Raw genomic sequence first — 14,900 nt, 5'->3', positions numbered from 1 at the left:
CAGAAAACTATATTAGTGAAAAGAAGCGACAAGATGTGAAGAAAATTCTGCAGTTTGTTTCACTCAGTCAATGTGCAAGACAGTTTTACCAAACTGCTCTGACTAACAATGTAGAAGGAAATAACGACAACAATATTGTATTATATGATGAAGAAGAGCCATTCCTTTAAACATTGTAACCTTAATGTTCACTCAAAAGACTTGACACATTTTAAAGATCATAGTGTTGCTTTTGTTTTGTACTATGCATAAGTCTACATACATATTTTGTTCAGTATTATGTAAACATCACACTTAGGCCTGTCAATCTGGTAGGACTAATATTCTTCAATTACATGTTTTTCAAAAAGTCCTCAGTCACTGACAAGTTTTCCAAATAGCTCTAAGTCACTGATGTTCCGTTTTCTTAACCTAATCACAGGTAATATATTGAACTCATAATCACAATAACTGCCTGAGAACATGTTCTTAATGTAAAACATTAGCATTATGTGGATTTTGTGCTTGACATTATCAAAATACACATTCACACCAAAAAAATTGTTTCCTGGAAAAAGTACATTTTTGACTTAGCCCCTTTTGGAATCCACCTCTTCAATTGCCAGACTACTCCATCAGATAAATGAGGAAAATAAACTGTTTTTGTAAACTTATGAGTGTTAGGGTGCCTTTCAGAACCTTTAGGAATCACTGTGTTCTTGCCTCTTACTCGCTTACATCCTAGCAGTAAGGAGAGTATATCCACGAGATGGATGCATGCGAAGATGGGCTAAACACTGTATTTTCCCAGGTTCAAGATGGAACTGAACGATTCATAGGGTACTACAACAAAGTTTTATATAATCCTGAACCTAACTAACCATACTGCACTTAATTGCCTGCTGCAGTTTCAGAACAGAGAGTGAAAACTCGTTAGGTGGATTGAATGGGTACATCAGTATGATTGCTGAATCTGAAGGGCCAAACTCACCGCAATGCTCTCACCATTCAATGCAGAGTACAACCATTGCAGGGTAGAGAACAACGAAGGAATTGAGTACATCCGATGTACGAGTATCGTTAACAGTGAGAATAAATGGGACGATGGTAGCTTAAAAGTGTCACAGAAAAAAATAATCTGACCTAGGGCCCATTACAAGTTGGTTACAGAAAGATTCAAGATGTCCATCATGGCATGATATATCGAGTGACTGAAAGGCTTTGAAAGCTTATTCGGTACAATGAGTTTCCTTAACGATTGTGGATGGAATATTGAAGAGGGCTTGGGAGAGTCGAAATGGAAAAGTGAAATCCATGCAGCTACTCTTTCTGAATAATCTAGTACCAGAAGCTCTGAAAGAAATGCACGAGACCTCGGGTGGTCACCTTAGAATAAATTAAACTCTAGCTAGCCTTCAAATTGGAGAGACTTGGTGCAAACAATGTGACATGTTTAGCCAATAAAAAAAAGGTCCAAGAGTACCAAAGTTCCATTTGTGAAAAAAGCCAATACATTTCTGTACCATTTCCCAAGACTAAAAATGGTAACCGGTATATTATTGTGGGAATTGATTATTTCAGTGAGTGGCCAGAAGTTTATGCTCTGTCCAACCAGGAAGCAACACTATGGTGGACGCATCAGTCAACTACCTCATCCGCAGATTCCAGGTAAGTACTAATGGAGCTACACTCAGACCAAGCCCAACAATTTTAAATCAATTTTATTTCGAGAGGTGTCTGTTACTAGGAATAAAGAAAAAACAGGACTACAGCCTTACATCATCAGTATGACGGCATAATGGAGAGATTAAATAGGATCCTAGAGGAACAACATTCCCAGGTTGTGGCTGAATACCAACAAGAATTGAACTAGGACATCCAATTGTTCCTTATGATATAGAGAGCAGCCATTCTTGACTTGACTGGACAGAATCCTGCGAATATTGTTTTTGGACAGGAGTTGAGGTTACCCTTTAATATCAAGTTTGGCCATCCTCGCCAAGATCCAACCAACACCACCGACTGTGTGTCATCTGGAGAAGCGTATAACTCTTATACACAATAAGGCCCATAAAAACCTTCGATTAGCTACGAACTGGATGAAGACAAGTTTCGACCTAAAGGGGAAATGGCATGGTTCTATAACCCTCAACGACAGGAAGGCAGGTATCCTAAACTTCAAGCAGTTTGGGAATGTTTGAAGTGCATGAAGTATTGAAATGGCAAAATTATCTGGTCTACCGCATTCATAGAAAACATAGAGGGGGCAGGTGGGGGTGGGGGTGGGGGGCGAAAAAAAGTGGTAAATTTGGACCGATTGAAGGAATATGCCAGAAGAGATGTGTTACCTGTTTGGAACGAACAGGTTTAAGGAAGGGGCAGTGTTGCGAAGCTGCTAGAGGTGTTGCCGGCTAGCCGGCTAGCCAGCCCAACACACCAGCTTGCCGGATTCAAAAGGATAACTCCACCTCCTTCTGGACTTAGGTAATGCCCATCCCTCCCCCTCTAACCACCACGGCGACTTTTCATTAGTGGGCTGCTTTCTGACAATCATAGTCCTCTCCTCCCCACCTTCCCATTGAGACCAGGTACTTTGATGCCCAGATCATTCTGTGGGTTCACAGATCACTGTCGTGTGAAGTGGTGTAACTAGACGCCATTGTTCTCGCAGTTTCGAGTGTTCAGTCGGGGGCATTGATGGCACTACAATTCGGAAAGCTATGAGAACTTTCCATGGCGTAACATGTAGTATAAAAGCGAACCCGACCGACGAGTTGCAGTGAAGAGATCCTTTGGTGAGCGTTAGCGGGCGACGAGCGACTGGCTTGGTGTGCGAAGCTTGGAGCATCTGGAATGGTGGCACGTCGTAGCGGACGAGCGAGTAGCGCAAAGCAGTGTGATGGGACAGAGGTGGGTGGTGATTTACGAACAGTACAGAGCTACTGTGTCAAGCCGAGCTCCAGGGGGAGAGTAAATAGTTGACCTATTTAAGTGTTATTAATTTGTGGACAGTCATTTAGATTGTTGTAACTTAGTAAAATATTGTATAAACTAATTATTAGCTAAACTCTAATTAATTAGTTTGGGTAAGCCTTTTCACACCTGTAATTTCCACTCATGTAACAATATCAATCATAAAACAGTGTTTGTGTGTGTCAGTGTGAAATTTTTCATACTGGGCTCTCTTTATTAAAACTGCCTCCATTCCCTTTTCAACATATTAAAGTGGAATTTTTGTGATTATGAAATTTGTCCAACTGTAGAATTAAGTAAAATTAAAATTACCGTCTGAATTTTTTAAAAAAAGGGTAAGATTACTATCCACATAAGATTTCTAAAAACAACCCAATACCCCTTTCCCACCCCTTATAGCTTAATTTTGGTAAATATCTTGGTCAAATTTTGCACAATTGAAAAAAAAAATCTACTGTCTATAACTAATTTAATAAAAAAATAAAGTAAGGAAAATAATTGCAAACATATGATTGTGATAAATCACCCTGTCCTACATTCGCACCCCTTAAAAAGATTTTGGGTACTTGCTAATGAAATTTTGCATAATTGACAAACATTACTGCTCACATATAATTAAAAAAGAGTAAGTTTTTGACTAAGTAATATTTCAAAAACCACCCAATCATACTTAAACACTCCTAAAAAATAATTTGGGTTCTTGATGAAATTTTGCACACTTTAAATTACCATAACACGAAAATTAATGTCTACATATAATTTCGACGAAAAAACAACTCCCATCCCCCTTAAACCAGAACTTAAAATTTCTGAAAAAAAAAAAAATTATTCTGGAGCATACACATAATTAATCCTGGCGTTTGTATGTATAAGAAGGGGAAAAAAAAGGGGGGGGGGGTTGTGTGTGTTTAGAAACTCTTTGCATGCTGTTTACTTTCAAATTACTTTTGTCAGTTGGTGGTAACGCTTTTTTTTTGATTTCTTAGGATTTTGGGGAGCATCTAATCCTCCCCCCTCCCCCAATTACTCTTGTGTATGCCTTGATAATGACATATTTGTATTCTAATTACTCTAAAAAAATTAGTCGTTTTCAACTGAGTGACTCGCAGGAGTCAGCTCTCTTTGGTGGCCGTGTCACGTAGAACAGTTGCATTGCCACAGACTTAGTATGTTACTTATACACCTAGTATGAACAAAAATAAACATAATTCATTGGTCAGTCGGTCGTTTTTAGTTTGTAACATCTTAGCTCTCGGTTAACGACATTTGGTGGGAGTAATTTCATGAGTGGATGGAAGTCAAGGAATGGAAATGTGTAACCACCACGGTGCTGCCATCTGTGGCAGATGGCACTAACCAAAGTTAAGGTATCAACAATTTAATAAATTTTAAAAAGATGGGTAGGATATTAATTAAATTTCTGGTCGAAAATCAGGTCCAAAGCCAGGGTTTAGTATTTTTTAAAAGTGTTTTTCCTTTTTTTTTGCATCCTTTTCATTATCTAGTTTAAAATTTTGGTCTACTGATCAAATTATTCACTAATAGACACAGCTGCTCCGGCAGCAAATTCTAGCAGCATGTGCAGAAACTACATGTAATTCATGTCAATAAACGTAGTTGAAAACACAATTTTTGTATATTTATCTCGATTAGCAATATTTTAAAGAATGCTGCGTTAAGTTTGGTGTCCGTGTTTCGTATTTAATTGCAACACGAGAACACGTGAATTTGCTCGTAACCAGGTTAGATGTACTGAAAGACTAGACTGCATTTGTTTTTACGTAGCACTTTCATAATGTCGAATCGTGGGACTACTTATCCTGATTTGCAGCTCACTTGACCTGGCTATGTTTGTGTTGCACTACATGCAGTTTCGGAAAGTTATTGTGTTTCAAGGGCACATTTCGGTTGTGTTCATATAGGTCTGAATAACTAACTTATTAAGTGTTTTTTAATGTAGGAAGAATGCCAGGAAAACTAATGATCCGAAGGGTACTGTGCTCAACTTTTTGTGTACAGAGTTTTGTTCCAATCAAGGCATACACATTACGAAAACTCAATTTTGCTATTCATTATAGAGGACTTAGCCCATTTTTAAATGGCATGGTCATATACACATTAAGCTTATGTGTGTGGATTACTCGTATATACTAACATGAATATCTTAGAATTTATTTACTTCAAATATTTAATTAGACAATTTTTAATCTTAAACAAAAATTTAGTTTTGAAACTGGGAAAAATTAATAAAATTGTGTTCCACACATTAGGGTACAAAACAAGTAAACACTCTACTTTTTTATGAATTTGTACAAAATGCAACAGTTTTTCTAGTGCTCTTATGACTGTTTTACTAACAAAATTCAAATTCTTCCATTGACACTTGCAAATGAATATTCAGGCTTATCCAGCCTAATATGTAAGTATTTATGAACTATAAGTTTTATGTTGCTTTATGCCATATATAGCGTACAATTGTATGAATTTCTTGTATGCTTTTTATAGCTAAAATGCACATTTATGAAGTTAAAACACTTATTTCAAATTAACTTTATTCACCTAGTATTATATATGGCTTACTTCTGTTTGTAGTAATCCTTGAGTACGACATTAATATTACTATTAGCAGAAGATATCAACTTAATTATAAAAATATTCATTAATTTATTCAATATGTTTTTCCAAACATGTTTCCATTACTAGGCAAAAAAATTACATTTTACTTAAAAAATTTTATATTTAAAAACTTTAAAAATGGAGAAATATTACTGAAAAACAACAAATTTTGATTCAAAAGTAAACATTACATAGGTAATTTAATCTTTATAAATGTTATTGAATGTTTTTAATTCATTTGTTATTATGTTACAAAAATACTTTTTAATTCATTTTTTATTATGAGGCAAGAATAATTTTTATTGTTTCTATTAAGTGTATAATATGCTTACTATAACATTTGAGTTTATAAAATTATTGTTTTATTAAAACAAATAAAACTCTCGCAGATCTTCACAAGAAAACAACAATGTTTCAATAAACACAGCACCATAATAGATTTGATACAGTCAACTATACACAAGTAAAAATAATTAAAAAACAAATCACAAATTTTTACATACATGCTTGCGAACACATGATTTTAATTTTAAAAAAACCTCCATATCTCAGTTCTTTAGAGATACTCAGCAATGCCTAAGATGCTCTCTTGAATGCAAAATATTTTTGGAGATAAAATTATCTATATTTCAAAGTAGAACGTTTTGCTCTTTATTATATATTTCCGAGCACAAAAATAACAACGTATTGAAGTGCAGCATTTGAATATGACAGCCCGAAAGTGAATACTTAGCGCCCATCGTTACCATCTGTCCAATGCCTTAGGAATTTAACGCTGGTGTTAGGACCTTTTGGCAAGAAGAGGCGAGGATACTTTCCACACAGACTCATGGCGAACCAGCCACACCGCAGTTCATGCGAGGGCAAGGATCCATAGTTTTTTTAAAAAAAGTATCCAGCCTATGTGAGGTCCTACTCATGTTCACAGGCTTGCTTGTCCAGACGTAAAATAACAAAGCTGGCACTAGACCACTAGCAAGGGAGTTGTTGGATCCTTATGCATAACGATTAGGTCCATGTGGGCAGTATGGCTTCATCCGTGAAGTTGCACCTCGTGTTGTAATGAGGCATGCAGAAGCAAGTGTTTGCCATGGTTCACTGCCCTTGCTGTGTACACTTGGGGTGGTGTGATGTGGAAGCTGGCGAGGTGGTGAGATCACGGCCTCATGCTCGCGAGGATCCAGTCCATGTAGGCGCCGACGCGCGTGTACACGCCGGGCTGGCCCGCAGTGCCGCAGCGCTTCGGCCCGAACGACACGACGCCGAACTGCATGCGCCGCACCTCGCCGTCCACGTCGCCCACGTACATGAGCGGGCCCCCGGAGTCGCCGCCGCACGAGTCCCTGGCGGCGCCGCCGGCGCAGATCTGCGCCTCGGAGATGGGCACGGCGCGCTGGTAGATGGCCGCGCACTTGTCGAGCGGCACCACCGCCACCGTGGTCCACAGCAGCACGTCGCTCGCCAGGCCTAGCGTGCAGCCGGGCACAGCCAGGTGAGGGGCGACAAGGTGGCGCACAATAGTGCAATGTGGGAAAAGGAAAAGTATGATAAGGAAAGGCATGATAAGGAAAGGTATGATAAGGAAAGATATGAAAAGGAAAGATATGAAAAGGAAAGGCATGAAAAGGAAAGGCATGAAAAGGAAAGTCATGAAAATGAAAGGCATGCAAAGGAAAGGCATGATAAGGAAAGGTATGATAAGAAAAGGTATGATAAGGAAAGGTATGATAAGGAAAGGTATGACAAGGAAAGGTATGATAAGGAAAGGTATGATAAGGAAAGGTATGATAAGGAAAGGTATGATAAGAAAGGTATGATAAGAAAGGTATGATAAGGAAAGATATGATAAGGAAAGGTATGATAAGGAAAGGTATGATATTGAAAGGTATCATAAGGAAAGGTATCATAAGGAAAGGTATCATAAGGAAAGGTATCATAAGGAAAGGTATCATAAGGAAAGGTATCATAAGGAAAGGTATCATAAGGAAAGATATGAAAAGGAAAGGAATGATAAGGAAATGCTTAAAATGCTAAGGTATGATAAAGTAAGGTATAATAAGGCAAGGTATAATAGAGCAAGGTAAAATGAGTTACCATTAAATAAGGTAAGTTGTTAAAGTTTTAAAACATTGCCAGTGATCATTCGTAAAAACAAGTTAGAAATGCTAATGAAAGTGATGATAAAGAGGTTTCCTTCAGATCGCTTATGTTCCATCTATGTAATTTCTTAATCTCTCATCCAAAATACAATGGTTTGAATACCTACACTTTCTTGCATTGTTTGATTTAAAGATTAATATAAAAAAATTGTGTCTACGCTTGTATTGAATAAACAGCTTTTGTTTCACAGTTCGAGCCTTCTCAAAGAGGTAGGGAGGGAAACATTCGGGTGAAATCTCAATCTAGGTTCTATGAAATGAAGGATACCACTAAGTGCCTCGTTGCCATGTATACATATCGATACTAGTTTCTAAATGGGTCCAGCCCAATTCGTAAAACACACGGAAAAAAATATTTGGCAGACTAACTTACAAATCAATTGCATGTTTGGTCAATGCACATTGCATACCTACATTATAAGTGTATCGTTTTTTGATTATATTTATTCCAAACAGAAAGACACAAACAAAACAAACATCAAATGGTATATATTGATCTACAACAATAATATAACATGTTGGTATAACATTAAAAAAAATTAAAAATTAAAAATTGCTCCAGTCACTGACCTCTTAGAGATGGCTTAGTTTATTATATTATAAGCAAGTCAGCTACTAAACAACATGATCACAGTATTTCATTGATATCAGGTGTGCTGTAGTGCAAGTGATTATTTGCTTAAAGATTGGCACCACTTACAATAATTTAAAGTCTGGTTTTTTAATAGTGTTGAGAATAACTCTGTTTTCATAACAAAACAATAACCAGTATATTTAAAAGATTTGCCAAGCATTAAAGCTGGACTTCAGGATGTTAAAATACTAACATAATTCACTGTATTCTTGCAACTAGATGAATAACTTTTGAAGTAGGTGAGGAAGATTATTACGATGATGTTTTGATAAATAAAAGTAATTATGTATGGCAGGCATCGGGGTTCAGCACTAATAAATCGCCATAAACCTGAGGTAAAAATCCAGAAATTGTGAAAGTTCATGAATGAGTGAAGCTCTTGAAAGCAATAATGTCTGAGGAACTATTCCCCAGCTCTGGCAGAGTGAAATAACTGCCATCAACTAAAAAAAAATACAGCCAGTGTTATCACGCTGCAATTGCACATCGTAACACCAATCACTTCAAGTGATTTCTTGAAGTTTGCTAAGATTTCAGTTTGATACAAGAGTCTTTAATCGATGCAATATATTCAGGGACTGGAAGTAACGCGCTACTAGTAACGACGTTATTTGTAACAGTTACTTTTTATGGTAACGCTCATGGTAACGCAATATATTAAGTTTTCAGTAACTGTAACTGAATTACATTTTTCTGCCTTAAAGTAACGATAATTTTCGTTACTTTTTGAGTTACATTTTTTAAATGTATTTCTTATTGAACGAACAACGATTTGTTGATTTTTTTCAATCCCAGAACGAAAATCCCGACAAAAAATATTATTTGCGATGGTATTGCTTGTACTTGTAAAACTGCTGTTGGCTAGCCTGCGCTCGTATTTTGTTTTGATTGTCATTTATTTAATATTTGCGACATGCGGGTTTACTGCTGTGTTGTTTAATTAATTAACCTACCTGTGCACATGCGCGAAAGCAATGACAGAATCTAATGAAGCGAGAAGCCGAGAAAGCAGTCCAGAATTTTTGTTGCCGTGGCCTTCATATTCTAATTTTTTCGAAGTTTGGTCGAGTGATAAAAATAACCTTACTTTGAAGTGTTTGTTGTGTGGTTCTGCGAACAATTTTGTAGTGTGAACTAATTACTCAATGTAATTTAAGACCTATTTAATTTTTTTCAGTTTAAATAAACATATATATTTACTAAACACAATATGTTTTATTAGCTTTTAATTATAACAATATTACGTAGGTATCACATTTTTAGTTTATCACAAAGTAACTGTTAAAGTAACTACAGTTACTTTTCTCAGAACTGTAACTGGTTCATTTCCAGTAGCGTAACTTGTAGTTGTAACAGGGTTACATTATTTGTAACTGTAACTGAGTTACTTTTTAAAAGTAACTTTTCGGTCCCTGAATATATTTAAGTAAAGTTGAGTACTACAATAAAGTCCAATAAATCTCTCATGTTTAAAACTAATCACCAAATCAAGATTGTAACTAAAATTTACAAATATTTAGCAAGCATCTCTACAGCGCACAGCTCAGGACGAAATATAAGCTTGTTTTAAATGTCTCAATTTTATATTGTGATAAAACTGATGATATATCTGACACATACAGACCTAAGAACACAAACAAACTATTAGGTCCTGCCATAGAATCACTGAACTAAGATATACTAACACAGTTCACAAAATAAATATGATAAATAGAGATAAGGTTCCAAGAGTTAAACTTCTATTATCAAGAGTGCCATCATTTCAATAGTATGGGAGAGAGATTTATCACACAATATGTCACTAGTTCATCGACCCATGTGCAATGAATTAAGACTGACAATAAAAGATGACTGGAAACACTTTGCCCATGTATCAACATTAGGGCCATCTCTGCCGGCATTATATATTTTTACAGCTACTTTCTGTTAATGCAAATAGTACAAACATTATCACTGATATGATTTCAGTTCAGTTCTAAAGTAAATATTTTTTGGGTGGAATCTGCAGCTGGATGGACCAAAGAAGACATTAAATGAAATTTTTTTTTCAGCATGTCAGGATATTCTAGAAATAAAACTTGATTTTTTTCCACCTTAAGTAAGTGTCTGAACTAAATAATAAACCAAGAAATAACTTTTATGTTATTTCTTCAATGCAAAATGATGAAACTAATTTTTTCTATAATGAAATAAATAACTAATGATAACATAAGTGCAATATGAAGACTTAATTGTTTAATTTTTCTATTGTGTAAATTTTTTACCCAGAACAACTAAGACTTTTGTCATAAATAGTTTTTTGGTATCGATGTTCTTATTTAATTTGTTTCAAGAATAGTTTTTGTGCATTATATGTACAACAATTTGCATTTTTTCTCCATTAAATTTAGACGTATGTTCCCTTTGAATTATATGTTCGATAACTTTTATTATTTGTCAAAACTATTTATACATGTTTGGTATGGTGGTTTTCGTCACATCGAAATACTGTGGTTTATTGTTTTGATAAAGATGGACGTTTGACGGCTTCAATCTTCGATGTTAGGGGCTATAATGTCATTGAATTGAGCATAAATATGATTTGGTTTCTACCAATAATGTTATTTTGGTAAATTATTTACACTTCTTAAACATATACACACAAAAAGCGGGTGGTTAAAGTCTTAAGCTAGGAAAATAGGTGAACTACAATAGGCAAAGATACCTGTTTCTGTAGCACCCCAACCTGTGATGATAAGTTTCTTTCCTTCAAGTGTTTCCCGCTGAGGTTCTCCAATTGGAAGACATATGGGCTTAACAGAATCTGCAACAGTAGATTCCCGTAAAACATTAAATTAAAATACTGGAAACATTTTGGTAACTAATGAATCTTGCAACATGTCACAAATTCTGAACAGCTTGTGCCAGAGCAGAATAGCTCTAAATGGAATTATCGTGAATTAAAAAAAGGTAGGAAATAATCCAATAGGTGGTTAAGTATATGATTCCTTAACTTCACCACATAAAATAAGTCCTTAAGAGGCCCACCTCGTCAGGGGTGTATGTGTGTTAGTGAGGCGGAATGATAAGCTCGACGCTCGCTGGTGCTTCTGGCGCGGTATAGTCTCTAAGCGCAAGTCTCTGAACTGGCGCCCAGTCTTCTCGTCGTCACAGGACAACTGTGAAATTTGAGCGGTGACCGTAACATTATATTGCCGAGAAATGAAGATAAAGGTGTAATCCAAGTCCCTTAAGTACTTTCAAGAATCTGTTTCGGTTGTTTTACGCCTTAATATTACTCTGAAAACTCGGTTTTTAGCCATTTTAACTCTTCTAAAAATACAGTTTGAAAACTTAATATGAAATCAAAAGTACTTTTCGGCCCTCATCGAACTCTTAAATGCTTTTCGTAAACAGAGCCCACTCGGATATCTGACTAAATTTGAAATCGCGTTGTTTTTTCCTGAAGCTCTACACACTTAATGTGTGCCCGGGTAGGCGGAGCTCTTCACAGAAAAAAATAAACCCAAAGTCACCAAAGATAAATCTCATAAGAAACCTAAACATAATCAGCCATTGTAATTGAGACAATTTGCAATTGATGAATCATTATTTTTAGTATCCTCTGCTTTAGCAGCTCCTCCTATATTCAGTTCTGATTTTTTATAAAAATTGGTTTGCTTATTTATCCCCAAAATTGAAAATTTAAATTCAACAGATTGTGAATATTAATTTTGTATTAGCAGGTTACTAACACAGAAAAGAGTAAATGTGTTAGAAAACAGTTGAAATAGTGTAAGTAATTTCTTACGGTGCATCATGACAATAAACTTCAAGAAGTAGTTAGGCAACTTTGTAGTCAGTTTTTGGATGTTCTGAATCATCAGTTAGATCACACTAATCTGATTGAATAAGATGTACAATAATTTAATCCTGCAAAGGTGAAATTTCACCAATATGGACTTTTTACACCAAAAATAAAATTTTATAATTTGTTAAATATTAAGTGATTCCCACTTACTAGCCTTCTTTTTCCTTAAATGTGAAGGTTATTGTAAATTAATTTACTACAGGATGCTTGGTGAATATATTAATCTCGAGTTCGATACTTAACTTAAATTTTTTCTTGGGTTGTAAACAGAGCATAACTTATGACAACAAAGTTGACTTGAGCAATTTATACCACCCATTAAAGTATTCAGCATTACAGTGATTCAAAAATACCACATATTTCCCTGTTTAAATTTGAATTTAGCTTATCACCTAATACTTCTTCCAAATCATCTAAACATCTCACCAGTTTTTGTCTCCCATGAACCTTTTTACCGTTAAAAGGTCGTCCTAAATGGTTTAGCTATTGGTGCCCAGTTGATTTTTTTTTGCTTGATAAAGTACTGGAAAGGTAAAATGTATGTACTTTAAAAAAATATTTTGATGATGTTGCATAATCAGAAAATTGTGAGGATCATTTAAACAATTTTAGTAATTTAGTACTAAAAATGTGGCATAATACAGGTTTACCAGTTAGTACTAAGAAATTAAAAATTTGCTGTACAAGAGATTTCTTTCCTGAAACATTTTGTTTTATCAAATAGAGAATTATAAGTGATTTAAATCGCACCAAAACTCCCAAAGAAAGTCAAGGGTATCGCTACATATTTTGGCATCACCAAAGTTTATGCCATATCAATATATAATTTCACTTAACATGCTACATCTCTTAATTAAATACACATAAATGAATGTCCGATTTCAGCAGAGTCCTGAAAAACAAACAATTTTTAAATTACTGAAATAAGCATTTGCAGGGCAACCATATCTACAAATTGAAGATTTTACATAACCATTCACACTCCAAACAGATGCACTAATCATTTAATCTGACAACCTATACATTTTTCATCCAAAATGCTCCCTTAGATTATCACGGTTCAGCATGACCAAGCAATTTGGACATATTAGATGCTAGATAGTAAAATATTGTGACCCTCAAGTCAAAATTTAATATTTCGGGGCACGCATATTGATGTGGCTTTTCTTTGTCCCGAATATTCGAAAGTCCTAGACCAGCCACCCCCGCAGGGAAAGTTTCTCATACTTTTAGAGCCCTTCTTACTGATTTGCTCTTAGCTTTTTCAGGACCTTCAAGCACATCACCAGACTGATCCATATGTTTCTTATATAGTGGATGAAATCAGATTTTAGTTCATGCAAGTGTTTAAGAGACCTGTTTTTGAAGCCTCCTCAGTCCCGGATTGTTTTTACCCAGAAATTGAGAGGCACAATATTTACATATTACCATACCTAACCATAAATGCACAATTCAGAATATACAATGGCATTTTTTTTGGAAATATGTAGACCATATATTTGAGAAAAAATAAAATTTGCAATCTATTTGCTCTAAGCCTGCCCAGAATATCGAATTTGGATCTTTATTCTCAGTTTTTGCCAAGAGACCATAGCAAAAAATAGTCATCGATGTTGTTGGACACTATTATCATTCTTAATCTAGTCTCACCAATCTGCTAGTGTGTACCTATTGATTCATTCACGAAATAACAGAAAGCAATTACTGTAAAAACAATTACTGATCTCTGAAATAATAACTTTAAGATTTCAGGACTATCTTCAATTATTGTATCAGAAAATGGTTCGCAGTTCATGTCAAAAATATTTAAGAGCTTTATTTTTTCTTGTGGCATTTTTCAGGTCACCATATTACCTTGTTATTCACAATCGTTGCATGCAGAGAATTTTAATATAAACCTATACTCAACTCGCATATCCTATCTTGCAGATGCACAGGATGGATGGGATACAAATTTTGTATGGTTGTAGATGACATTAAGTAATGCCTGCCATTGAGATCATGAAGCTCCTTCATTTCAACAAATGTTCACATAGAAAGGCATACAAAAATCTTTAATGCCCATTAAAGAAATTTAAGCACGGTATAACGGAAGGAGATTTCCTAATCCATAGGATTGAATATATCGTGCTATAAAGAGCACACTTATTGTAAGGCTATTTATACAAAAACTACAAAACTCTAACACAGCTCGTTAGGTGTTTTATAATACCATTAACTGCATTGTTTGCAGATACCAGCAACCAAAGCTCATATCTCACACTTTAAGAAGTTACCACCTGATTTGCACTCATTACTTCTCTGTAAGAAAAATTCGGAATTTCACGTACAATGCTAGTTAAATTGGAGACATCTCTGAATAAATAAATTACAAGTGTGTAAGTGAATAAAAGAAAGATGATACTACTAGTATAGGTTTTAAGGAATCCCCATATAGTTTTTAAGTATGTATATGTGATTGTATAGCCATCCTCTGTAACTTCCCAGTGTGTATTATTATTGTAATGATAGTTTGAAAGTCAATGTTTCCTGTGCTAATGTTTTTTTTTTTGTATTTTTCACTAAATCAGTGTTATTTACACATGAGTTTTAAATGATTGTTTTAGTCATAAACTAGAAGTCATAGCATTAGAAAGTTCTTCTGACCCTAGACTCTGCCTTTGAGCTTGGACATATGTTCACTTTTTAA

At 35.2% G+C, this 14,900-nt stretch overlaps 1 protein-coding gene across 1 annotated transcript in view; it reads right to left on the bottom strand.

The window, feature by feature from the left end:
• Positions 1-5,840: 5,840 nt before the first annotated feature.
• The window catches only part of LOC134527536 (CLIP domain-containing serine protease B4-like), a 29,690-nt gene continuing 20,630 nt past the window's right edge, over positions 5,841-14,900 (bottom strand). The window contains exons 6-7 of the mRNA XM_063360295.1: positions 11,066-11,164; positions 5,841-7,035 (exon numbers count right to left, since the gene is read on the bottom strand). Coding sequence (XP_063216365.1) covers positions 6,725-7,035; positions 11,066-11,164 — 410 coding nt within the window. The 3' untranslated portion in view covers positions 5,841-6,724. The remainder of the gene's footprint in view (positions 7,036-11,065; positions 11,165-14,900) is intronic.

The sequence above is a fragment of the Bacillus rossius genome, chromosome 1, assembly GCF_032445375.1.
Source record: "Bacillus rossius redtenbacheri isolate Brsri chromosome 1, Brsri_v3, whole genome shotgun sequence".
Classification (NCBI taxonomy): Eukaryota; Metazoa; Arthropoda; class Insecta; order Phasmatodea; family Bacillidae; genus Bacillus; species Bacillus rossius.
Note: the sequence above shows the minus strand (reverse complement) of the source record. Positions and strands in the feature narration are given on the sequence as shown.